The 25074-nt window shown below is 72.0% G+C and overlaps 4 protein-coding genes across 6 annotated transcripts; 2 read left to right on the forward strand and 2 right to left on the reverse strand.

Moving 5' to 3' along the window:
- Positions 1-764: 764 nt before the first annotated feature.
- Positions 765-4315, forward strand: SCNN1D (sodium channel epithelial 1 subunit delta; the record flags this gene model as incomplete). The annotated part of the gene is made up of 13 exons (XM_084244028.1): positions 765-1111; positions 1583-1790; positions 1881-2062; positions 2152-2240; positions 2309-2472; positions 2567-2662; positions 2913-3030; positions 3137-3215; positions 3458-3515; positions 3614-3720; positions 3801-3876; positions 3986-4189; positions 4253-4315. 13 exons carry the CDS (start codon positions 765-767, stop codon positions 4313-4315), a joined length of 1791 nt encoding a protein of 596 aa, XP_084100154.1.
- Positions 4316-4785: 470 nt separating this feature from the next.
- On the reverse strand, positions 4786-15279 carry ACAP3 (ArfGAP with coiled-coil, ankyrin repeat and PH domains 3; the record flags this gene model as incomplete). The annotated part of the gene is made up of 23 exons (XM_084241511.1): positions 4786-5686; positions 5749-5859; positions 5929-6038; positions 6137-6363; positions 6445-6540; positions 7093-7490; positions 7556-7650; positions 7742-7811; positions 7911-8119; positions 8430-8541; positions 8612-8712; positions 8882-8933; positions 9015-9127; positions 9552-9563; positions 9939-10013; positions 10090-10185; positions 10298-10342; positions 10686-10869; positions 11250-11308; positions 12041-12094; positions 12167-12286; positions 12625-12682; positions 15233-15279. 23 exons carry the CDS (start codon positions 15277-15279, stop codon positions 5539-5541), a joined length of 2592 nt encoding a protein of 863 aa, XP_084097637.1. The 3' UTR covers positions 4786-5538.
- A 463-nt stretch (positions 15280-15742) lies between these two features.
- On the forward strand, positions 15743-17591 carry PUSL1 (pseudouridine synthase like 1; the record flags this gene model as incomplete). Its single annotated transcript, XM_084242560.1, has 8 exons — positions 15743-15816; positions 15909-15966; positions 16069-16256; positions 16339-16488; positions 16571-16741; positions 17126-17177; positions 17253-17415; positions 17501-17591. The coding sequence occupies 8 exons, from the start codon at positions 15743-15745 to the stop codon at positions 17569-17571; spliced, it is 927 nt and encodes a 308-aa protein (XP_084098686.1). The 3' UTR covers positions 17572-17591.
- A 390-nt stretch (positions 17592-17981) lies between these two features.
- On the reverse strand, positions 17982-24704 carry INTS11 (integrator complex subunit 11; the record flags this gene model as incomplete). 3 transcript variants are annotated; one of them, XM_084242558.1, is made up of 17 exons in its annotated part: positions 17982-18083; positions 18171-18300; positions 18373-18515; positions 18591-18652; positions 18735-18842; positions 18930-19092; positions 19220-19309; positions 19386-19469; positions 19606-19795; positions 19978-20042; positions 20194-20332; positions 20521-20555; positions 20632-20730; positions 22781-23009; positions 23743-23816; positions 24075-24172; positions 24677-24704. In XM_084242558.1, the coding sequence occupies 17 exons, from the start codon at positions 24702-24704 to the stop codon at positions 18018-18020; spliced, it is 1803 nt and encodes a 600-aa protein (XP_084098684.1). In that variant the 3' UTR covers positions 17982-18017. The 3 variants fall into 3 exon arrangements, with proteins under 3 accessions (XP_084098684.1, XP_084098683.1, XP_084098685.1); XM_084242557.1 differs by having other exon boundaries at positions 20632-20773; positions 22761-23009; XM_084242559.1 differs by lacking the exons at positions 22781-23009; positions 23743-23816.
- Between the last annotated feature and the right edge of the window lie 370 nt (positions 24705-25074).

Raw genomic sequence — 25074 nt, forward strand, 5'->3', positions numbered from 1 at the left:
GCCCAAGGGCATGTCCAGGGGATCTGTGCCCGCAGGCCCAGCCGGAGCCTTGGGTCCAGGGAGGTTGCAGGAGGCTCGAGGGCAGGGCTGGGGCCGGGCAGGCCTCCTCTGCCCTGGGAGACCAGACAGTGGGTCAACCCCCGTCTCCCCCGAGTCCCCTGTCCACTCATCCTAAAGTCCAAGCTCCCACAGCAGGACCCCCGACCCATGCAGCTGGGTGGTTCCCCGCCGCCAGCCCAGCACCCTGAACCCTCAGCCCAGGCCTTGGCCCAGACACGGCCGCAGCCTGCCCGCAGCCCCAGCACAAGACGGCCACGCGGGCCTGTGGGGTCACAGAGGCCAAGGCAGGTCTTCCCAGCCCCTGGGGTTGCTGTTGGGCTCTGGCTCCAGGGACACGCCCCAGGCCCCGCCCTGAGTGTGCCTCTGGCTGCCCCTCCCCTGAGGCCTGTCCACTGGGGCCTCAGCAGAGCCCTGGGCAGCTTCAAGTGGACTGCAAACAGGCCAGCAGGGCCCGGATGCGGTGGTCCCTGCGGCCATGGCCCTCACACAGCTCCGAGAGGTGCCAGCAGTCTCAGGGGCGGCCGTCGGGGCGCTCCAGCCACGGGCTGGCCCCCGGGACCCTCCTCCTCCTGAGCCTCAGGCGCTGGGTCAGACCCGGGGCGACCAGGGCGCGGTGTTCCCAGGCCCGGGGCGCCTGCCTGGCGGGTTGGGGACTCCCGGGGTCAGGCCGTGCAGGCCGGGGCACCTCTGAGGCGCTGTCTTGGATGCAGGAGGTGCCCAGGACACAGGAGCCCCCCCCCGCCGGGGCCCGGGCGCAGCAGGAGCGTGCCGAGAGGCTGGTGGAGCTGCCCGCCTCCTTCGGGGAGATGCTGGCCTTCTTCTGCGCCAACGCCACCGTCCACGGTGCCACCCGCCTGGCCTTGGGGGGCCAGAGCCGCCTCCAGACGGCGTCCTGGGGGCTGCTGCTCCTGGGCGCCCTGGGGGGGCTCTGCTGGCAGGGGGGGCTCCTCCTGGAGCAGTACTGGCGCTACCCCGTCGGCACCGCCGTGTCCCTGCACTCGGGGCGCAGGCTCGTCCCCTCCGTCACGCTTTGCGACATGAACCCGCAGCGGTGAGGCGGGGCGCGCGAGGGCTGTGGAGCGGGCGGGCCGGGGGGAGGCTGCCGCGCCTCCCTCCGCGGTCCCCAGCATCTCCCGGGTGTGGCCCCAGGGACAGCCTGTCGGGGCAGGGGTCGTTGGGGACCACACTTCACTCTGTCCGGGCGTCCCGCCAGGACCCACCGCTGCGGGGGGTAACGGGAAGGAAGGGGGTCAGAGCCCCCGGAGACCCCCTGGGGCGGGGAGGCGGAGAGGCCCCCGGAGCTGGGCTTGCATCTCCCAGAGCAGGGATGAGCAGGCGGCGGGAGCCCAAGGGGCTGTGAGCCTGCGGGAGGAGGGGGTGCCGCACGGGGTGGGGGCGCTGCCTTCCCAGGGCTCTGAGGAGGAGGGGCCGCTGCCCCCAGCCGGGGTCAGCCCTGGGGGACCAAGGCTTGGGGGGCGTGGGGGGGCGTGGTTCTGACTGACCACCCACCCTCCCGCCCCAGGCCGGCTCCCGCCCGCGGCTACCTGCAGAAGCTGGACGAGCTGGCGCGGGAGAACATGGACGCGCTGTACAGGTTCAACCTCAGCGCGCCCGGGGACGCCCCCCTGCCTCACATCCCTCGCCCCAACCTCCCCTCCCCGCTGGACCCCAGGATCCGCCTGCAAAGGTTGAGCCACCCCGACAGCCCAGGCAAAGTGGGGTTCAGACTGGTGAGAGGCCCGGCCCCATGCGGTCCCCGCCTGCTGGCCGGCGCTGGGCAGAGTCGGGCTGGGGCTCACCAAACTGCGCCCGCACCCCAGTGTAACAGCACCGGGGGCGACTGCTTCTACCGCGCCCACGCTTCCGGCGTGACGGCGGCGCGCGAGTGGTACCGCCTGCACTACCTGAGCGTCCTGGCGCTGCTGCCCCCCGCCCGCCAGCGCGGCCGCGGCCCCCGCTTCGTCCTCTCCTGTCGCTACGACGGCCAGGACTGCCAGGCCCGGTGAGTGGGGCGCCGCGCTGCCCCCCCGGAGCCGGGCAGGGCCAGGGCGCACGTGCCGGCTGCTGGTCTGAGCGCGGCCCTGGCTCCAGGCACCTCCGGAAGGCCCAGCACCCCACCTACGGCAGCTGCTACACCTTCGACGGCATCTGGGCCGCGCGGCGCCCCGGCATCACCCACCGTGAGTGCGTCCCCGCGGGTGGGGCGGGCTCGGCCGGCCTGGCCTCACACCCCTGCCCGCCTCCCCAGGCCTCAGCCTGGTCCTCAGGGTGGAGCAGCAGCCCCACCTCCCGCTGCTGTCCCCTGCGGCGGACGTCCAGGTCCTGATCCACCGACCTGACCACTCGCCCTTCCTGGGGGAGCCTGGCTTCAGCGTCAGGCCGGGCACCGCCACCACCGTGGGCATACGAGAGGTGGGCCGGCTCTGGGGCGGGCGGGGGGCCGGCCCTCCTCCCCCAGCTCCCTGCGCGTCTGCGGGCCCCGGGACTGAGCCGCCGCTCCCCGCAGGACGAGGTGCACCGCCTCGGGAGCCCCTACAGCCGTTGCGCCCATGACTCGGGGGGCGTGGACGTGCAGCTGCTGTTCGCCTCCTACACCAGGCAGGTGGGTCGGGGCCGGGAGGGCGGGCGGGGCTGTGCGCCTCCCACACCAGGCAGGTGGGCCGGGGCGGCGCCGGACAAGGTGTGGCCTCCTAAGCCGGGCGGTGGGTCGGACCCACTGGGCTCGAGGGCGCGTGGCCGGACGGGGCCGTGCGCCTCCCACACCAGACAGGTGGGTCCCGGCCAGGGCCGCGGGGGCGGTGGGTGCCCAGGGGCGTCCCCCACCCCAGCAGCGGCCCCCGCTGTCCCGCCAGGCCTGCCTGGTCTCCTGCTTCCAGCAGCTCATGGTGGAGACCTGCTCCTGCGGCTACTACCTCTTCCCCCTGCCGGCGGGGGCCGAGTACTGCAGCTCCTCGCGGCACCCGGCCTGGGGTGAGCGTGGGGATCCGCGCCCCAGCCCGCCCACCCCGCCTGCGCAGGGCACTGCCCGCCAGCGAGTCCCACCCCTTTGCTACTAACCCCTGCCCCGCACCCTTAGGCCACTGCTTCTACCGCCTGCACCGGGAGCTGGAGACCCACCGGCTGGCCTGCACCTGGCGCTGCCCCAGGCCCTGCCGGTGAGTGGGGGTAAGGATGGGGGGTGGTGAGTGGGGGGCTGAGTGTGAGGAGAGTGGGAGAGGGAGGGCAAGAGGGAACACAGGGAGGGGTGGGGGGATCTGAGGGGGTGATGGTGGTGGGGGTAGGAAGTGATGGGGGAGGGGGAAAGGGGTGTGGGGAGGAGCATAGTGGGGGTGAGGGGGGTGTTGGGGGGGCTGGGGTCCCTGCCCTCGGCACTCAGAGATGGCACAGTGTCCTCCAGGGAGTCTTCCTACCAGCTCTCCGCCGGGACCTCCAGGTGGCCTTCCTCCAAATCCACCGTGAGTTCCCTGAAAAGCGGGGGGCTGACAGCAGGCGCTCCTTGGGGTCCCCAGAGCCCACTGCCCAGCCTCTGCCGAGCGGTCCCCGCTCCTGCCAGTGCCCGGGCGGGCGGCGCGGTGGCCAGCAGGTCTGCTGTGCGCAGGACTGGGTGCTGGCTGTGCTGGGAGAGCGGCGCCCCAGCAGTCCCCGGAGCCGGGGTCCCAGGTGGGCACCGGGCATGCCCTGGCCCTCCCTGCCGGCCGCTGCCCTTGGCGGCCGGCCCCTCACACCTCTGCCCTGCCCAGGAGCAGAGCCTCCAAGGTGAGCATCTTGTACGAGGAGCTCAACTACCGGACGGTGGACGAGGTGCCTGTTCTCTCGGTGAGCGGGCAGAGGCGAGGCCTCAGCGGGGTGGGGCCAGCACCCCCAGGCGTCCCGGGCTGACCCTGGGGCTGCCCTCACCCCACCCTACACTCCCGCCCGCCCGCAGGTGCCACAGCTGCTGTCAGCCGTGGGCAGCCTCTGCGGCCTGTGGCTCGGCTCCTCCGTCCTAACTGTCCTGGAGCTGCTGGAGCTGCTGCTGGACGCTGTGGCCCTCACCCTGCTGCTGGGCTGCCGCCGGCTCCTCAGGGCTCAGGGCCCCCAGCCGGGAGTGGCCACTGCGGAGTCCCACCCCACGTCGCGGGCTGGCCAGGTGCCCAGGGCCTGCAAGCGTGGGCCGGGGGGCCAGCGGCCTCCCCTCCTGTGATGCCCCCAGGAACTCTGGCTCAAGCCTCAGCTGAAGACCTCGACCAAGCAGGACCCTCCCGAACCAGCCTGAACGGGCCTTGACCCCAGGTGGGCCGGCCAGGCCCAGGTTGTGCGCCAGCACAGCGGGCCCCCCCACCCCAGCTCCCCTGCCCGGTGGCCCCGGCCTTGCTCCCAGTGCGGCGGCGGGCACAGTGGGCCTCGCCCAGGTGCTGCTGTGAGCGCAGCGTCTGTGCATAGTGTGCGGCGTCAGGCAGGGCTCCCTGGCTCAGGGCCGGACGGGCAGGGCCAGGCTGGGCACGGGCACCCTCAAGCTGCTGTGTCATAAATAAAACCGATGATTCCACCTGGTGGCGGTATCCCACAGACCGGGGAGTGGACGTCGGGCGGCCAACAGCCATGGTGTGCCGGCACAAGGCCAGTGGCGTCCGCCACTCCTTCCGCCCGGGGCCACGTATCCGGGCCAGAGGAGGGCGGCCCCTCCCAGTGGAGCAGCACAGGGCGAGGAGGGCAGTGGGCAGGGCAGCCAGGACAGGAGCGGGTGCAAGCCAGTTTATTGACCATCCGGAGGGGCGCGCAGGCCCGGGGGTGGGCCCTGTGTGGCGCTGGGCGCTGGGGGTGGAGCTCAAGCAGGGAGAAGGAGCCAGTTGTGCTCCGAGGGGTCACGACCCACGGGCCATGGCGTGGGGGCCGGCCTAGCACCCACCTTGCTGCCCAGAGAGCCTCCCGGACCCTTTGCATAGTGACCGGTGACTGGCCTTGGCATGACCAAGGGCCCGCTGATGGGGAGAGGACCAGCCACCCCCGAGGGCTCCTTCAGAAAAAGGGAGCACAGAAGGCGGGGTCGGGCCCTGGGGAGTGGCCGACAGGGCCGGCCCATCTGCGGCCCAGTCCCAGGGGCTGGTGAGGGGTGGACTGCGGGGGCCTCCCCGCAACGGGGAGCCAGGGCCGCGGTGGAGACTGGAGACGAGGGGGACGGAGCCGCGGCCGCGCTCTCCCCCCTGCCAGGCCGCCGGTGGGGGTGGAAGCACCGCGCGGGCCTCGGGACGCCTGCGTCCAGCACCTGAGGAGCCCGGGCAGGCGCGGGGCCACCGAGTGAGGTACGCGGGTTGATTCCCTGGGTGGGCTGCCCGGCGGCCCGTGAGGCCCCGCGGTGGGCACTGGGGCGAGGAGGGACCCAACTAGCAGGTCAGTGGGGTGATGGGGTGTGGGCGCAGCGGGCGCGGCCGGGGCAGAGGGCCCGGAGAATAGGCCTCGCGGCGCTGGCTGACACGCCGCGCCGGGGCCGCCGCGGGCCTAGCTGTCCTCCAGGTGCAGGCCGATGAACTCCTGGATGCAGCGGCGGTACTGCAGCTCCGTGGGGCTGCTGGCCCCCAGGGGGCCCGCCTGGCCCGGGGGCGCCTCGGCCTCCCGCATCTCCTCAGCCATGCGCGCCAGCCGGAGCCTGGGGGAGGCGGGGGTGAGGTCCTGCTCGCGCCCCGCCCGCCCCGGGGCCCCGCCACTCACAGGGTGACGATGTCGGCGTTGGCCTCCCGGACGGCGATGCTCAGTGGGTCCTGCTGCTCCTGGTCCAGGGCGTGCTGGTCGGCGCCCCTCTTCAGGAACAGGCAGACCTGGCTGGGGGCGGAGGGGCTGGTTGGGGCCGGCCGGCGGCGGCGGGGCGCTGGAGGGGGGGCCCTGACTCACCCCGTGCGGCCCAGGAGCGTGGCGTGGTGCAGGGGGGCGCGGCCCCGGCTGTCTCTTTGGTTCACGTCGGCTCCGTTTTGCAGGAGAAATTCACAGACAATCAAGGAGCCCTGGGGGGCGGGGTGGCTCAGACTCACAGGGGAGGCCCCCCACCCGCCCCCCAACATGTCTGCGCACAGGCCACGCCCCTCGCGCTAGCGCCCCTCACCCCAAGCACCGCCTGAACCAGCGGCGTCTTGCCCTCGTCCTCGGCGTTGGCCCAGTTGACCTCAGCCCCGTGGGCCAGCGCGGCGGCCAGCGCGGGGAGGTCGCGGGCGCGTGCGGCGCGGTGTGCCAGGAGCCCGGGGTGCAGCTCGCGCACATCCGCTGGGGCCCAGGCCTCGGGCTCCGCGTCTCCCTCCACCTCTCCGCTGGACCCCTCCGACTCTGCGCCCTCTGGGGGGAGGGGGTGGTCAGGGGCAGCGGCGGCCGGCCGGCTGTCGGGGGGGCTGGGGACTGGGGCCGGTGCGCACGCACCCTCCTCAGCGACGCTGTCCACCACGGAGCCCGTGACGGCCAGGACGTCCGAGCTGCCATCGGAGCTGCCCCCCAGGCCGCTATCGCTGCTGAGACCTGTGGGGTGTGCAGGGAGGGGCCCTGAGCACCCGACTCCTCCCGGCTCTGGAGGGGTGCGGGGGTCCCACCGTCCTCCCGGCCTGCTCACAGGCCCCTGCGCTGCCCTCTGCGCTCCCGGTCTGGGGCCCAGCAGGGCGGGGACACTCGCCTGCCCCAGGGCAGGCAGCCTGGTGGCCAGGCCTGGCCAGCTGGGGGGCTGTCACCCCACTCAGCCAGGTACTCTTGGGCGCAGGGGGTGGCCCGGGTTCTGGGACCCCCGATGCCCGGGCCAGTCTGTGCCCGCACACCCCCCCAAGCTCCCGCAGGACTGCCGGGGGGAGAGGATCCCGGCAGGGCCCCGATCTAAGGTCCAAGTCGGCGGCCATGTTACCGCCTGCTGGACGCGCGCTCCAGCCCAAGCCCTGCTTGACTCCTAGACTCCATGGGGAGCCCCCAAGACCCACCCCGCCCGTCCTGCAAGAGCACCTGGCTCCAGGGCCCGGGAAGGCCCGCACACCGTCCCCACCCGCCCACCCACGGCTGAGCCGGACGGTCCCTCCCAGCACTCACTGCGTGGACCGGCGGCGGCCGCCCCAGCGTCAAAGTAGGAGAAGAGGGAGTCCAGCTCGTCGGGGCCGAAGAGGGAGTCCCGCCGGAACCTGCGCTCCAGGCCGCCTGTGCGGGAGAGGGGCTGAGGCCCGAGCCCCCAGGACGCCGCCGCCGCCCGCCCTTCCCTGCCCCGGCGGGCGTGTCGGGGCCGCGCACCTGGACAGAGGGCGGCCACGGAGGGCAGCGTGGGCTCCAGCCGGGCCGGGCGGCGGGCGCTGGGCGCGCGGGGGGAGCTGTGGTGGCGCCGGCACTTGGGGGCGCGCCAGCGCTGCGGGGCCTCGCCGGCGGGCGCGGAGGGAGGCCTGCCCAGGAACTTCTTCTCCACGTACTTGTCTCTGATCCAGGCCTCCTTGTCCTGCCTGGACGGGGCCGCACGTGAGCCGCTCCCCCGTGGCGCTGCCCGGCCCACCCCTGGCCGCCTCACCTGGGGCTGCTGGCCGTGGGCTTCCTGCCACCCGGCCCCTCGCACCGGGCCTCGTAGATGCGATTCACAGCGCTGTTGCCCAGCTCGCACATCAGCTGCGGGAGGCGGGTGTGCGGTCAGCGGGCGCTTGCCTCACGGCCCCAGCGCGGGCCCCACTGCCGGCCGCCCGCCACGCTGCCCACACACCTTCAGCAGTTCTGGCTCCCACGAGTCCAGCGTCAGGGAGCGCACCTTGGAGCAGTGGACGCCCAGGCTCCTGGACAGCAAGGGGGGAGGCAGGCCCGGGGGTGGGGTAAGCGGGTGGGCTGGGGGTGGGCGGGCCCGGGGGTGGGGTGGGGGGAGGGCGGGGCGGCACCTGTGGATGCCCGAGCACTCGATGCACAGCAGCACACCCAGGTTGATGCTGGCCCAGCGGGGGTCGGGCTGGCCACAGTCGCCACACTGGCTGTTGCCAGCCACACTCTGCACGCGCTGCAGGGCACTCTCAGCCCTGACGCCGCGCTCCCGGGAGTCCGAGGCCGAGTCGAGGCTGCTCGTGGACGGGGACGCCGTGCGGTCCAGCCTCTGGGGACGGTGGTGGGGTCACGGCCTGCAGGTGTGCCAGCCGCAGCCCTGGAGGCCCCTCCCGCAGCAGAGGGGCCACATGGCTGCGCGTGCACGCACGCATGCACAGGTGCTCACATGCATGTGCTCAAACATGCACATGCAGCTGCTCACCATGCACACGCAAGTGCTCACGCACACATGCAGGTGCTCTTGCAAGTGCTCACGCGGATGCACACGCAGGTGCTCACGCGCATGCACACGCAGGTGTTCACGCATGTGCAGGCCCAGGGCAGCGTGTACACGTGCCACAGGGCTGTGGCGGGCGCACCTCTCCGTAGCAGCTGTCGGGGCTCGCCCGGTAGGCAGAGGCGATGCTGGCCTGCACAGCCTGCACCCAGGCCCGCCGCAGAGTCTCCGAGTCAGCCTGCAGCATGCAGCTCCTGCGGGGAGGGGCTGTCAGGCTGGGCCGCGGGGACCCCCCCTTGCCCCGCCCCGGCCGAGGCTCCTCACTTGGTGGGGGACACGACCTCAAAGCAGAACCTCCGCTCGGTGTCCTCGCACGGCTTCACGGAGCACAGGCGGAGGTCGTCCACCACCACGGTCAGCGCGTCCTGCGGCGGCACCACTGTGGCTCCCCACCCCGCCCGGCCCCGCACCCGCCTCAGCCCGGCTGCCCGAGACCCCAGCGACCTCCGCCCCAGCCGGGCCGGCTTAGGCGCAGCGAGCCCACCCGCCCCCGCCAGCCCCCGCCGCAGGCGGGGAGGCCCCCCGAGGGCGCACCTTCAGCCTCTTCTGGTAGACCAGCTGGCTGTTCTGGAGGGAGAACCAGCGCCTGGTGCGAGAGGGAGGCGGGTCAGTGGGCCGGGCCAGGGCCGCCCCCGGCAGCCCCCGGCAGCCCCCGGGAGCCCCTCACCGGTTCCACGTCTTGAAGGCGTTGCTGGCCCTCTTGAAGAGGTAGCCCTCCATCACCACCCCGCTGGGCGCGTCCACGTCGAACTCAGCCTTGGGCCCGTCGTGGGAGAAGTCCTGGGGGGGCGCCCCAGTGAGAGCGCAGGCGGGGGCCGCTCTGCAAGCCCCTCCCTGAGCCCCAAGGGGGCAGGTCCCCCAGCCCAGGCCGGGACAGCAGGCTCTGGGGTCAGGAAGGAAGCTGCTGCCCCAGCCCGAGCCCCCATTCAGGGCCCAGCTGGGCCGCGGACAGAGCTCCATTCACAGGCCCCGGGGCCGCGAGCGCTGGCCTGTGTCCGGGGCGGGGAGGAGAGGCCCGGCCACCTGCTCCCCGGGCTGCGCGGGGGCAGAAGGGACAGCTGCTGCCGCTGCAGGGGAGGCGGGCCCGGCCCGCTGGTGCCAGCCACGGCCCACCCGGCGCCGCCCGGGAGGTGTCCTTGGTGCTGAAGCATGCGGCGGGGAGACGGAGGCCCCGCCCGCCCGCCCCCAGGGCGGGGCCCCTCACCTGCAGCAGCGTCTGAGGGCCCGGCGGGAGGATGCAGGGGGTGGGAGAGAGAGCCAGTGAGTGACAGGCCCCACAGCAGCACTCCGTGGCCCCCCGAACAGCTCCAGGCTCCGCCCACCTCCTGAGACGGGAGCCAGGGCCTGGCAGGGGAGCCCGGCCCCACCAGGAAGCAGCCAGCAGCCCCAAAGCCCGCCAAGACCCCAGGAGGGGGTGCACCCCCACCCCAGGGGCAGTCCCGCTGCCGTGCGCCGAGAAGGCTGTCGCTCTGCCCGCCAGCCTGGCCGCCGAGCGACCACCAGGCGGAGGACCCCGGGGCTGGGGACGGAGCGGCAGGCCAGCCGCCGGGGGCTGCCAGGGCTTTCCCAGCAGAGGGGCGGCGGGCCTCACCCGCTGCTGGATGGCCGCGTGCTTGCGCTCCATCTCCCGCTTTTCCACCGCCGAGTCGATCACCAGCTGGTCCAGCTGTGAGGGAGGGGTGTCAGGGAGCCCGGCAGGGGCCCTGTCCCCACGCCCACCCCGCCCCGCCCCGCAGGCTCACCTCTGCTGCCAGCTTCTTCATGTAAGGGTCCAGCTGGTGCAGCAGGCTGTAGCCCTGCTGGAAGAAGCTGTACTGCGCGTGCATGAAGGACAGCATCTGCGGCGGGCACAAGCCCTCAGCACCCCGCAGGACCCACCCCGCGCCTGCCCGCGCCCACGGCCCCCTGCCCGGCCCCCGCGCCTGTCCCCCACGCCGTCTGCGCGCTCACAGAATCCAAAATCTCAAACTTCTTCTTGGCCTGCAGAACGTTGATCTGCCAGAGGGGAGGAGAGCAGGGGTCAGGCCCCGGAAGTCGGCCCTTGCCCTGCCCCTGCACCCTGAGGCCCCCGAGCGCGTCCAGTTTACCCAGCATCAGGGCCAGCCCCTCCAGCGTCTCCGAGGCCTGCCCAGAGTCGGGGCGCTAGGCCCCCTCCCCCTGGCAGAGCCCTGAGCCCTCGGCCCTGCCCGCAGCCCCTCCAGCTCGGCTGGCCACCCCCTCCCGAGGTGTGGCACCTCAGGCTTTCTCCGGCCAGAGGGATCCTTCCGACGCCAGCTGCCCCGCAGGGACGCGGGAGCCGCTGGGCACACGCTGCAGGAGCTGACCGCTCGGCACTGACCTGGAGCACGTAGTCCAGCGCCAGGTGGCGGAAGCACTTGCGGGTGAGAGTCAGGGCGCCCGTGGCCTCCTCCACCTCGTGGGGCCGGTGCCTCGGGGCCTGGGCGTTCCTCACCAGGGACAGCTCCATGTCCTCCCGCACTTTGTCGAACTGCTTCTTGGTGTCCTTGAACTTGCGCACGTCCCTGGGGGCAGCCGAGCCTTCGCGAGGCGGCTCCTCCCTACGGACCGCCCTGTGCCGGCCGGGCCCCTTCTCCGCAGCGCTGGCCTCCCCGGCCTCCTCGCCATCCTCTGCTCGCTCCTGGGTCCGCCCAGCCAGTGGGGACGGCCCTCGGCCTCCCTCAACCCCTCGCCCACGCCAGCTCCGTCTGCAGGGTCCCCTGGCACCTGGCTCAGCCCCTTCCCCGCCTGCTCCCCGCAGCCCTTCCCCTCCCAGGGCCTCCTGACCTCTGGCCGTGACCTGGCCCGCCCTCCTGGCTGCAGGCTCCTCTGCCCTGCTGGCCCCCACCCATGCGCCCCAGGACCCCAGTGTGACCCCGGCCACCCAGGGCTGACAGTCACTCACTCTTTGACGAAGTTGTGCAGCTGCTGGCGCACAGACCGCTGGGCCTGGTCAAATAGGATCTGGGGGCCAGGGCGAGGGCTGTCAGGTCCGTCCCCAGGGAGAACCAACGACAGCCCCATCCAGCCTGCCTGGCCCAGCTGGTCAGCAGACAGGCCTGGATCAGGGCAGCATCGCCCGGGGCTTGAGGCAGTACCCGGAGGCACAGTTGTGCCCACCTGCCCCTCTCCCCCACTGGTCCTTGACCAAACAGGAGGCCAGAGCTGCCCCGGATGGGATGCTCCTCTGCCCGAGCAGCCCAGACGGGGTGACACACGTAGGACACGGGGCACCCCAACCTCCAGGCGCTGGCTGGCCAGCCGGGGGAGGAAGCAGGGGGCCAGAGGTCAGAGCCAGGAGGGCCGCCCCACAGTGCTCCAGTCCCGCGTGGGGAGGGCCGGCCTCCCTGGCGCAGACGGACGGACGGACGGACAGGGCAGGAAGAGCTGGTTTATTCTGAACTTCCCGCGGGGGTGGAGCCCTTGTTTGGGCAGGGCTTTCGGCTCCCAGGCTGGCCCGCCCACCCCGCGGCCTGTCCTGTGCCAGGCCAGGGTCCCGCGGCTCAGGTGGCTCTGCGCCAACCTGGCAGCGGTGAGGGGGGACTCACCCGAGGCTGCCTGGGGGACCCTTCCAGGCCTCACCCACCCTGAGCCCACCGTCCTGCCCGGGCAGTGACCGCCTCTCCCTGGGCAGACCCAAGCGCCCCCAGTGCCAGGGAGCGGCATGCGGCCCCGCCCGCCCCGCCGCCGGCTCACCATGTGGTAGCTGACCATCTCCTGCAGGCTGTCTCCAAACCTCTGCAGGCACTCCTGGGGACACACTCGGCTCAGGCGCCTGCGCCCACCCCCCACAGCCCGGTGCCACCCGCCCCGCGCGCTCACCGAGACCACCGCATCCCCCTGGCACTGCTGCGACAGGTCCCGGACGCCGCTCACGAAGAGCCTGTTGGTGGCGACGTAGGCCTTGCCGGCCTCGATCATGCCGCTGCAGAGCTTGACCAGCTGCGGCGGGCGGGCGGGCGGGCGGGCGGCAGCTCAGTTCTCCAGCCAGGGCCAGAGGCCCCGCTCCCAGCCTGCCCCCAGCTGCCGGGGTTGCCAGGACGTTGGGGGCCCCGGGGCTCCGCCCACAGCTGGGTGCCAGCGGGACCCCTGCGGGGTCCGAGGCCACGCCTCTGGCCCCCCAACACAGGGAGTGCCCTGCAGCCCTCGGCCCAGCAGCTGTCCCCTGCCCGGGACGACAGGAGGGGCCCGGCCCGGGGCAGCACCGAACGCGGCGGGCAGCATGGGGTCTGGGACGGGAAGGGCGGGCAGCGTGTGAGGGGCAGCCCGGGTCCCCCTACCTTGTCCAGCTTGGCCTCGATCTCCACCACGTCTGTCTCCACCTCGTCAATGGTGGCTCTGCGGCGAGAGGAGGCAGCTCGTCCCCGGCCAGGGCGGGCGGGCACCCCCCCAGGGTCTCGGGGGAAGGGGCCGCAGGGCCTGCTCCCAGGGCCACCCGCGGGCTCTGCCCTCAGACAGATGGCGAGCGGGCCCGGGCCCCACCGGGGCCGGCAAGGCTGGGACCCGAATCCCCTGCGGCAGCAGGGAAGCCGCCACCTGTGGCCTGGCTGGGGTCCCGGGGGCAGGGCGCGAGGGGCCAGTGTCAGACGCAGGAGGCAGAGGGCCGGGTCTCCAGGCCACCCTCCCGCCACACCCTCGCCAGCTGGGCTGACTGGGCCCCGGGCCAGGGACCCTGTCTGGGTCACTCCAGAGCACAGGCCGCTGCTCTCTGCTGGACCCCAGGCCGCCTAGTGGCCCCAACTCCCCCAACCTCAAAACAGACCATTCACTTTCTCGGTGGGGGGCCAGGCCAGGGAGGAGCCACCCCACGCCCTCCCGGGGCGCAGACAGCAGGGCTGTGGGGAGGCGAGAGTTAAGCCTTGACATCACTGGAGAAGCCTCCGGATGGGAGAACCCCCGGAAGGGGAGGCAGAGGCAGATGGATCCGCACGTGACATCCCCCTCTGGGAGCAGGAAATAGGGGCGCAGGGACAGGATCCTGGAGCCCCCACATAATCCGCTCAGCTGGTGAGCTGGGCCCACACAGCTGCCTGGGCCAGGGACCTGGGAGGACGGCTGGGGCCGGGACTTGGGGGGGTCAGTCGGGGCCCCACGCAGGTCTAAGGCCCTTCATTGCCGTGTGGTAGCGGGGCGGGGGGGTGGCTCCCCGGTTTCTCAGTCCTGGGGGCGGGACCGGACCGGTCCTCACGTGGGCCGGCTCACGTGTCCTCAGTTAGGAGCCGCGGGAGGCTGCCCCGGCCAGCGACCTGCACAGGTTCCCAGTTCTCCTCACAGGGCAGCCGCCCCCTCCCGAGGGCTCCGAGGCGCCCCACCCACCCAGGACTGCCCAGTCCTGACTGCAGCCCCTGCGGGTCTCGGCAAGCTGGGAGCACCCCCGGAGAGGACACTGCCCAGGGCCCTTGGGGTCCCTGGAGAGCGCAAGGGCAGGACTGCCAGAGCAGCAGGCAGGTGGGCCAGATACGGTCACACCCCACCTGGACACCAAGCCCTCGACTGTCCCTCCCCACGGAGCCCTGAGCCAGCCTCCCTCCAGGATTTCCTCAGCAGCCGGGTGGAGGGCGAGGCTGGCTCCCCCACCAAACCTGACTCAGCACCCAAAGCCCCACCCAGGGGAGGGGGCACAGAGAACAGGGAGGGCCACGCCCCCGTGTCCTCTGGAGAGGCGCCCCAAGCCCACAGGCAGGGCGTCCTCCCAGGCCCGGCCACCTGCCCACATCGCCGGACACATCCTCCCCTGCCCGCCCTGGCACCGAGGGCAGGCGAGCAGAAGAGGGGCCCTAGGCTGGCTTCCGGCGCCAGCAGCTTCAGCTGTGGCTCAGCCTAATCCTGAAACCCGCCTCGCCCTTGCCTGCGGCCCGGGTCCCAGCGGGTGGATGACCTCGGCCCCGTCCCCTTCCCGGGCCGCTGGTGTTTCCCAGGCCACCCCTCTCCGAAGCAGCCAGGCAGCTAGTGTGCCCACCGCGGGCTCCACGGGCGGCCACGTCCACGGTGTCCCGGTGCCAACGTCTGCCGGCAGCCGGGACTTCACGCAGGGGTGGGAGCAGGAGACTTCTGAGTGGGGGAGGTGGGGTGCCCGGCCCAAAGCCCGAGCCCGCAGCAGAGGCCCGGCGCCTGCCCCAGACTGGGGTGCTGGAGGCTGTGGGGCTCAGGGTGGGGAAGGGGGCGGCCACGCGGAGCCCAAGCAGCCAGCCAAGGACTCCACAGCACCCTGGTGTCCCCAGCCTGGGGCGCCCTCGGGGCATCCAGGTTGAGCCCTCACACCCCCCCCAGGTCTCTGCTGGGCGGGGCTCAGGAGGCCGCTGTGGAAGGGGTGCTCCGGGGAGCAGGGCGAGAGCCCCGAGCTGGGGACCCGGGTGACCCCAGGCCCTCCCTGGGCAGGCCCCGAGGGCAGCGCGCGCCCAGGAGCACCCGCCGGTGCAGACGCTCTGTGGGCGCCCCGCGCCCCGCACTCGCCCGCGCCCCGCACACACACGCCCGCGCCCCGCACACACTCGCCCGCGGCCCGCACACACACGCCCGCGCCCCGCACACACACGCCCGCGCACACGTGTCACCGGGCCGGCTCCGCGCGGGGCGGGCAGGCGGGCGGGCCGGCACCTCGGGGCGCTCCCGGGCGGGCGCCGCGCTCGAGGCCGCCCCGGCCCGCGGAGCCCGGTCCCCCGGGGGCCCGCGCCGCGCCCGCCAGCCCCGGCGCCCCCGGCCCGCGCCGGCTCGGCGCCCCGCACAGCCCGCGGCCGGGCCCGCGCCCAGCAGGTGCGGGGCGGCGGCGCGGACACAAAGGGGGGCCGGGGGCCGGCGGCGCCTTTTGTTCCGACCCGCGGGCGGGGCGCCGGGGGGGGGCCCGCCGGGCCCGGGGCGCCGCGGGGCCGGGCCCCCCGCGCGGCGCACCTGAAGCGCGGCGAGTCCTTGATGCACTCCTCGAACTCCACCGTCATGGCTGCGGCCGGCGCTCCCTGTCGCGAGGACGGCGCCCCGCGGCACCCCCGGCCCGGCCCGGTCCGCGCCCCGCCCGCTGTCACCGCCGGGGAGCGTCGCCCAAGTCGGGCCGCGCGGCCGCCGGGGGCGGGGCGGGGCCGCGCCGCGCGCTCCGGGGGGCGGCGGGGGCGGCGGGCCGGGCGCGGCGCCCACGCCGCGGGAGGGCTCGCGGGCGGCGGGCGGCGGGCGGGGCGGGCCGGGCGGGCGGGCCGGGCGGGCGGGGCGCCTCCGGGCGGCTCCACGCGTCGGCCGCGGCCGGCACTTTGCACCCGGTCCCTGGCTCGGCCCGCCCCGGCGGCGGGGGCGGGGCGGGGCGGGGCGGGGCGGGGCGGGCGCAGGCGCGCGCGGCGGGGGCGGGGCCGGGGCTGCTGCGCGCGCGCGGCCCACGTGCGTCCGGACCCGCGCGGCGGGGCTCGCCCGGCCATGGGCTCGGCTCCCGCGGGCTCGGCGCGCGCGCGCTACCTCGTGTTCTTCCAGTACGTGGGCACCGCCTTCAGGTGCGGCCCTGGCGGCCCGAGCCCGCGGGGCGCGCGGGGGGGCGCGGGGGGGCGCGCCTCGGCCCGCTGACTCCGCCCGTCTCTGCCCGCAGCGGGGTCGCCGCCGTCAGGGGCGCCCAGCGCGCCGTCGGGGTCCAGAACTTCCTCGAGGTGAGCTCGGCCCCGCGGGGAGGCGGGGTGGGGGGCGCGGCGGGGCGGGGCGCGGGGCCCCGCCGGGCACGTCCCGCGGGTTCGGCAGCGCTGGCCCCGCAGGAGGCTGCGGAGCGGCTGGGCTCCGTCGTGCCGGTCAAGGTCACCGTCTCCAGCCGAACGGACGCCGGGGTCCACGCGCTGAGCAACGCGGCGCACCTGGACGTCCAGCGCCGCCCGGGCCGGCCGCCCTTCTCCCCGGAAGCCCTGGCGCGCGCCCTCAACACCCACCTGGCACACCCGGCCATCCGGTGAGGCCCCCGCTGGGCGCGGAGCACGGGCGGGCTGGGGGCGGGTCATTCGCCGGCCTGACGGCCCGGCCCCCACGCACAGGGTCCTGCAGGCCTTCCGCGTGCCCAGCGACTTCCACGCGCGCTACGCAGCCACGTCTCGGAGCTACCTGTACCGCTTGGCCACTGGCTGTGCCCGGCCTGACCAGATGCCCGTATTCGAGAGAGACCGGTGCTGGGCGCTCCGGACCGAGTGAGTGGTCCGCAGTGAGCGGGGCGGGCGTCACACCGCCCTACCGGCCACCCCTTCCTGACCACTCACCTGGCCCCTGCAGCTGCTTGGATGTGGCCGCCATGCAGGAGGCTGCCCAGCATCTCCTGGGCACGCACGACTTCAGCGCCTTCCAGTCAGCCGGCAGCCCCACCCCCAGCCCAGTGCGCACACTGCGGAGAGCCTGTGTGTCCCCCCACCCGGCCAGCCCCTTCGCCCTTCCCCAGGAGAGCAGGTGCGTCCTGCCTGGGCCCAGCTTCAGCTCTCGACGGCAGCAGACCTGAGGCTGGATTGGGAAACCCTTGGGCCTCACTGGGAGGACGCTGGCCGGCTGACCTAGCAGCTGGACCCCGACCTGAGCTGGAGTCCCTGCTGGTGGGGGGACACCCTGGGCTCTGGACTAGTGGGTGGATCTGGGCAGCTGCGGGGAGGGCCCTCAGAAGCAGCTCCGGGCCAGTGGTTCGGCCCAGCCTCAGGGTGTGCCCGCGCGAGGGCACAGGGCAGGGGCCCCAGCTTGACCTGGGCTCCTCCCACCAGCGCCTCTGGGCTAGGTGGGCAGCAGAGCTTGGTGGTGCCAGAGTGCCCCCCCCCCCCCACCAGCCTGGCCATGTCCCCACAGCCTGCGCTTCTGGACCGTGGAGTTTGAGAGCCAGTCCTTCCTGTACAGACAGGTGGGCACAGCACGGGCCCTCCCGGGGCTGGGGGGCAGCTGGGACCCCTGCAGCAGTCTCGGCCTTCGGTCCCAGGTGCGGAGGATGACGGCTGTGCTGGTGGCTGTGGGGCTGGGGGCTCTGACGCCCGCTCAGGTGAAGGCCATTCTGGAAAGCCGGGACCCGCTGGGCAGGTACCAGAGCCGTGTGGCTCCGGCCTGCGGCCTGTTCCTGAAGTCGGTGCTGTATGGAGGCCTGGGTAAGAGGCAGTCGGGTGCCCTCCCCACCCCTGTGCTGGCCCCATGCGGGGTCAGCGTCACATGAGCGCGCGTCTGTCCCTTTAGATGGCGGAAGCCCAGCCTGTGCCCGTGGGGAAGGCCAGGCCCCAGGGAGCAGGGAGGCCCCAAGCGGATAACTGGAGACCATGTCCCGAGGTGACCAGTCAGCCAAGGTCCTGCCCCCGGGGCCAGCGGGAGCAGCTCCCCGTGGGGCAGGGATGAAGGGGATGGCGACTCTTGCTCACGGCCCACCAGCAGGAACTGCCTCCCCAGTGACCCGGGGGGCCTCCTGCACCTGTGCGCCGGCCCCCGCAGCAGCACGCACGCACAACACAGGAGGGAGACTGGGGCCGGCGCTTCTGGCTGTGCTTTACTGGAATGTCCTGGGGGTCCAGGAAGAGAAATAAAAGGTCCAAAGCCCACAGGTCTGTTCAGTCCCCAGGCTGGCCGGCGGCACGCGAGTAGGCACTTGACACGGTGGACATCCCAGGCAGTGAAGGGACGGCTGGGGCAGGCGTGGGCCGGGGGCAGAGGTGGGTCCTCCGGTGGCACAGGGCGGCTCAGGGCAGCCCAGGTGGTGGCTTCAGCTGGGGGCCTGGGGCAGGCCCTTCTTGAGCAGCGCCGTGAGGTAGCTCCCCAGCTCTTCATCCTACAGCAAGGGCCAGAGTGCGTCGCCAGCCTGCCCACCTTGGTGCCCCGCCCGCCTGCCCACCTTGGTGCCCCGCCCGCCCCTTACCTGGTAAGTCCAGGAAACCAGTAGCACCTTGGTGCTAGGGTCCTCGGAGTGGGCAGCGGCCTGAACCAGGATGGACTCCACGGTCACGGAGCCGTCGGGCAGGTGTTGCACGCAGTGGTCCTTGAGGACACTGGGGGGACACCCACACTGGTGAGGCCCTGCCCGCGCCCCACCCCCACACCACGGTTGGGCAGATGCCCACCTGCGCAGGTGGCTGTAGACGCGGGCAGCAGTCTCCTGCTCCTTGCGTGGGTCATGCAGCTGCACCCGGCAGGTGAAGCGCAGCTGGTGCTCCGCCAGGCCCAGCTCCTTGAGGGCCTGCTCCGAGGACACCAGCCGGAAGCTCTGCGGGGAGGCGGTCAGTGGGCAGCCCGGCCCTGCCCCCAGGGCCCGCCCCCGCGGCCCCGCCTCCAGACTCACACTGTCCTTCATGATCAGGGTCCCGTGCAGGAGCCGGGGCTTCTTGGCATCTGGGAGGAGGCCTGTGGAGAAGCCCAAGGTGGCAGCTGCCCAAGGCGGGGCTGCGGTCCCCACCCCTCCATGCCCCGGCTCCCCCACACCTACCCTGTGCCATCTCCCGCTTCAGCAGCCCCAGCGAGATGCCCACGGGGATGCTGGGGCTCGTGGGCAGCACCACCGTCTCCCCGTTGGCCGGCATGTAGCAGCTGACCCCTGGGTGGGGGACAGTGGTCTCAGTCGGCATGCACTGCTCCTGGCCCGCCCCGCCCCGCCCCACCCCGCCGCGGTGCCACCGCCTACGGAACTCCTGCTCGATCTTCTGCCGCAGGAACTCCATCTTCTTGGCCTCCCCGTGCACCAGCAGCACGTTGGCCGGCTCCGCCTGCCCCACCAGCTGCATGATGCCCTTGGCGTCTGCGTGCGCGCTGAAGGACATGTACTCCACCTGCATCTTCACCTCCAGCTGCGGGCCCAGCACACGCGTTGCTGGGCGGCCAGTGCAGCCCAGAGGGACCACCACCCAGAGGGGCCAGGGGCCCGGAGCCCGGAGGGGGCGCCAGGGTGGGCGGGGTGGGGAAGGCGGGCCTCACCACCTGCCGACCCTCCATCTCCAGCTTGCGCTGCCCGCTGAGGATCTTGTGGCCCACGGTGCCCTGCACGCAGTAGCCAGGCATGATGACCTGCGCGGGAAGAGAGCGGCTGTGCACCTCACAGGCTCTGGGGTTCCCTGCCCCGCGGGGGCCGCCGTGCCCTCACCATGTTCCTCTCGTTGCCCGCCCACTTCCGGAAGATCTGCAGGGACTGGCCGGCGTGCAGCATGCCGGGGGTGGCAAACACTACCTGTGGGGGTGCAGGTCAGGGAATCGGGGAACCGCAGGCCCAGTGCTCGTGAGCTGCAGCGGGCCCTGGCTCTAGGCCTGCGGGGAGGCGCCGGCGGGGCCGGGCAGGCGCCGGGCAGGTTCCGGCCAGGCCTCACCATCGGCCCCGGGTTGTCGGCAAAAGCCCGGTCGAAGGCCTTGATGTGCTTGAACTCGAACATGTTCCTCTGCACGAAGGTCTTGCGGATCTTCTGGTTCGTCCAGGTGATGAAGAGCTTGTAGTAGTGGTTGGCCTTCTCTGTCAAGCCCGTGGAGAAGTAGATGGGGGCCTTGAGGTTCATGCGCTCCCTGCGCGGGCAGGCGGGCCACAGTGAGGGGGGGCCTGGGCCACCTCCCCACACCTGGGTGGGCAGCGCCCGCACCCGCGTGCCCACAGCAGCTGGAGGCAGGCTGGGGGGACAGCCACACCGGCTCAAAGCCCAGTCAGTCACACCCTGACAGGCCCGCTGGCCGCCCCCCGTGGCACGCACCAGAAGGTCTCCAGCAGGATGCAGAGCTCCTGTGCCCGGCCCAGGGCGAACACGGGAATCAGCACCTGCAGGTGAAGGCACGTGGGCAGGTGCCACTCCAGGCCGGGGGCCACATCCCGGCAGGCGTGACACCGTTGGCGCCCAAGATGTGGAGGACAAGCAGGCACCCCATGGGGTGCCCCCACACAGGCCGGTCCCACGCCGCCCCTCCGCTACCTTCCCGCCGCGCTCGACGGTCTCGTGGACCTTCTTCAGGAAGTCACGCTCCCGGCAGCGCTTAGAGTCGCGGATGGTGGTGGCGTAGGTAGACTCCGTGATGAGCAGGTTGGGGCGGCACCGGTCGATCCAGGCGGCCCTGGCGCAGCGGGCAGTGAGCACAGCTGCGTGTTGGCCGCTGCTGTGTGAGCGCCAGCCAGGACCCAGTGGGAGGGCCCAGGCCACACAGCACCACATAGGGTACACGGACATGCTGACCACCCAGGCATCCAGCGACCGACCCACCCGCCACTGCGGCCTGCAGTGACCTCCCCCCCGCCAACTCACCCCAAGTGTCTATCGGGGGTCATGTTGTAGTCACCCTACAGAGGAGATGGCTATGAGGGGATGCCTCCTGCCCCCCGCAGCCTCTACTCCACCCCAGGTCCCGCCACTGACCGTGTAGACCACAGACTCCGAGCCCACTTTAATCTGGAACATGGCAGCCCCCAGCACATGGCCTGCGTAGTAGGCCTTGATTTCCAGCTCGTCATCAACCTGCCAAAAAGAGGCCAGGCTCGGGAACAGTGGGCAGGAGCAGCTAACGTCACGCTGAGCCTTTTGCCGCCTCCCGCCTCACACACATGACACCAGCTTTCAACCAAACGAACTGAGCAGGAGCCGCGACAAGGGCCCCACGGGGAGCCATGGCCTGGAGAAGCAACTCCGGGGCCGCCTTCCACACTCAGAGACAGGATGGGACGCAAAGCATCAGCCGGAAACCTAGCAACTGTGACAGAGGTCAAGTCCTAAAGCCAGAAACTGCAACGCCCAAAGGAAGAAGCCAAGGGGTGATCTAACGGGACATCACAGAACCAGGAGCTGATGAAGCGAATGCACAGAGGGGCATCCTGCACGAAGGGGCCAGCGAGAAGAAGCGGTGCTCGGGCCCACCCGTCAGGGGGAGGGGCGAGGTAAAGGAGGGGGAGGGCTGATGAGAGACATCAAGCCGCAAGTTCCAGAGGCGCCACGCCAGGGGCCAAAGCAGAAACTGAGTGGTGAGCCCGGCTAGCGCAGACCCAGCTAGGTCTGTGGTGGCCTAACAGAGAAGAGCCTCTCCAGGCAGAAGTGGGGACAGCAGCTCCAGGTCCAGGGAGCGTGGCCTGACCCCATGCAGACACGGAGACTCCCTTGCCTCCTTCAGGACAGAAAGTGGTTCATCCCAAGGGAAAGGGGATGTGGGTGGATGGCGGAGCACAAAGCAGAGCCCAGCAGGCCCCAAGGGGGTGGCATAGTGCCCGCATGAGAGGGCACCACAGTGGCTGTGCCCCTCCCCCACCAGGACAGGCCATGGCCCAAGGGCCTTGGCCTTTGTCATCCAGGGCGTATCTTGTGGCCGCCACCACTCAACTGGTCGTGAAAGCGTCACCAACTGAACAAGACGAGGAGAGGACTATAAAAAACAAATCCTGGGACTCGCTGGTGGCACAAAGAATTAAGATAGAGCACTATGAAGCTGTTCCACCCACTGCAGCACAAGTTCGATCCCTGGCCAGGGAGCTACCCACAGGACACAACAGACCTCTCCTGTCTCCCCTCGGCAGTGCATTTCAGTAAATCCATCTGTTCCGCTCCCCATCCTGTCTCTGGAGAGTCCTCACCCCCCGCATCTCTGGCCTGCACCCTAGCTCTTATATGCATAAATATATAAGTCCTTAAAAATTAGAAAATAGGAACTCTATGGCGGTACAAGGGGCTTATGCACAGCACTGTGAAGCTATCCCAGCCTCTGCAGCGCCAGTTGGATCCCCAGCTGGCCAGGGAGCAACGCACATGGCGCGGCAGACCTCTCCTGTCTCACCCGCTGCTCCCCTCAGCAGTGTATTTCAGTAGATCTGCCTGTTCTGTTCCCCACTCTGTCTCTCGTGAATCCTCTCACCTCCCCCACCTCTAACTGTACCCCAGTTCTTATATGCATAAATCAATCTATCTTAAAAAAATTTAAAAGCAACAGGGCAGCCCCGAAAAGACAGTAAAGGAAGAAAAGATGCCATGGCGAGATTCGCGGCAATGCCTGGCCCGCCCCACTGGGACAGCAGCCAGCCCGAGAGCCACGGGTCCTGAAGCCGCAAGGCTGTGGGACAACGTGGATGAGACCGTCGGGGCCAGTGCTGCCGCAGGTAAAGGAAACGGGTGGTGGAAGTGGCGCTAAAGGCCGACACTCACGTCCTGGCCACGACGGGAGCGGCCCAGAGCAAACAGACCAGCGCTGTGCCTGTGGCCGGCAGCCCAGGCCTGGGAAAGTGATCACCACCACCGCCTTCCGGTGCGTGCCACTGCTACCCTGACCTGCCCTGGATGCCCAAAGACGCTGACGGGGACGGAGCCTGTGGGCTGCCCGCCCCCCCCCAACCCCAGGCAGCAGGCCCACCCAGCTCGGCCAAGTGTCCGCCCAAGGGGCTGGGCCACCCGTTCCAGCCGCCACGCACTCAGGCAGACCGGGGGCCACACAGTGGCCTGCGGGCTCACGGGGGGTCAGCGCGGTGTGGAGCCCCAGCCAGCCTTGTGCTCCCTGATGCCCCCAACACCCCCACAGGTGGACCCTGACCTGGACAGTCTGGTGGAGGTGGACGGCCACCACCTTCTTCATGCAGTCCTTGATCATCTGGGAGGTAAAGAAGTTGGCCTCGCCCTTTTTGTCCACGGCAATCTTGCGATAGTCCTCCAGCAGGATTGGGCAGATGGCCTGGGTGGGGTGGGTCATGTAGATGGGCCCGTCGTAGCCCACCATCTCGCTGAAGTAGGGGAGTGCTCCACAGTGGTCCAGGTGAAAATGGCTGTGGGGGGCATGAGTCAGACCACTCGGACCTGCTAGCAAGCCTCCTGAGCCTGCGCTGCTCGGACCTGCCAGCAAGCCTCCTGGGTCTGCGTGCTGCAGCGAGCCAGGGGTCACACAAGTCCCGCCCCACCAGCTTGGCATCCAGCCAGCATCTGGCGAAGCAAATAGCTGCAGCTGCTTCCGCACGGAAACAGCAAAGGGGCTGGCTGGGGAAAGGTCCCCACCGCACTGGGTGGTCAGGACAACCCCTTTGCTGCTCACACCAAGGCCGGGAGTAGGGCACAGAGTTAAGACCAGGCCGGAGCAGTGCTTGCCCCACAGCAGGCCGTGGTGCCAGTGTGGGCAGGCAGTATGGGCGCGGTCAGGTCCTCCGGGCTGCAGGACCACTAGAACAGGCCAGGACCCGCTGCCGAATGCTACAGAGAGCTGAGGCGCAGCCCGTGGCGCCCTTGATCAGGCACCTCTGCACCAGCAAGGGCGGCCTCCCTGGTCCAGCTACCGAGAGGCGCCGCGTCTCCCTGGGCACCACGCCTCTTATCTATTCTCAGGGGAACGGCCAACAAGCACATGGTCAGGCCCTGGCATACAAGGCCGAGGGCAGCGGCCAGGGAGATGGGGAGCAGACCAGGTACCTCGGGTCCAGGTGAGGGGCCGGGATACCCACCCTGCACAGGCCCGGCTGCTCTCCCAGGCCTGAGGGCCTTTGAGGGGAAGGCCGTGCAGGTGCCCACCTGATGATCACACAGTCCAGAAAGTCAGTCAGCCGGCCGCTGCGTGTGATGTAGGAGAAGTCGGGAAAGCGTCTCTGTGGAGCCGGGAGTGCGTCAGTGCTGGGGAACTTGGGGCAGGTGCAGCCAGGGCACTGGCACCCAGGCCCGGTGTGAAACACGCCCACCCAGCAGGATCTGTGGATGCCCCGGTCCGCCCACCTCCAGGAGCCAGTGAGCAAGGGCTTCCAGAATCACAGGACCATGGCCCACGCCACACCCCTCCCCTCAGGGCGGGGGGTCTGGCTGGGGTCCACCCACAGCAGCGTGGGTGCTAGGCAGGGCCAGGGACTCACGTCATCATTGAAGCCCATGTGCATCCCGCAGTCCAGCATGACGTTCTTGCCCGCGATGGACACCAGGATGCAGCTGCGGCCCACGTCCTGGCCGGCCCCTGCGCGGGACAGCCAGTCAGGCGCCCACCTGCCTTCCCAGCCCCAGGCCGGTCCCCAGCTCCCCCAGGCCGCGGGGAGCTGGGGGGCGCCAGTTCCCCGCCGTGGAACGTGCAGTGGAGGGGAGGGGGCCCGGGCGCCTGCCCTGGCTCCCCGCCGCGGGCCGCGGGTGTCGGACCGTCGCGCCCGCGCGGGGCCTCACGCCTCTCCCTGGCGCCTCAGTGGGGCTAGAGCTGTGGGGCCGCCGCGGCCGGGGCCGAAGCACCGCCAGGAGGCCGCGCTGCAGCGAGCACAGGCGGCTCCGGCCCCGTCGGGGAAGCCCGGCCCCACGGTCCGGCACGGACCCCGACGGGGCGGCGGCGCGGGGGCCGCTGCCCGCCCCAGGGCCCCGCCCCGGCCCCGCCTCGGCCCCGCCAGGCTCGGGGCCGCCCCGACGCTTCGCCAGGCGAGGCTCGCCCGGCGCCCGGCGCAAGCGCGGAGCCCACAGGCCGGCGGGGGGCGCTCACCGAGCGGCGTGACCCTGATGTCGGGCATGGCGCCGCCGGATGTCCTCTAGTGCGGCACGGCTCGCGCGGCGCATGCGCAGTCCCCCGGGGCGGCCGACTTCCGGTGCGCCGCCGGAAACGCGCCTCGCAGTCCGCGTCCTGATTGGGCGGCGGCGGCGCAGCCCGGGGGCGGGGCCGGGGCGGGGCCGGGGCGGGGCGGGGCCGGGGCCGGGGCGGGGCCGGGGCGGGCCGGGGCCGGGCAGGGGGTCTGCGGCGGGCGCGCAGGTGAGCGGCGGGCGCGCAGGTGAGCGAGGGCCGGCAGCGGCGGGACATCCGCGCCCAACCGAACCGGCCGGGATGGCCTGGGCAGAGGCGAGGGGTCGGGCCCGGGAGGGGCCGGCCCGCCCCCGACCCCCCCA

The sequence above is a fragment of the Talpa europaea genome (genome assembly GCF_964194135.1).
Source record: "Talpa europaea genome assembly, chromosome: 9".
Taxonomy (NCBI): domain Eukaryota; kingdom Metazoa; phylum Chordata; class Mammalia; order Eulipotyphla; family Talpidae; genus Talpa; species Talpa europaea.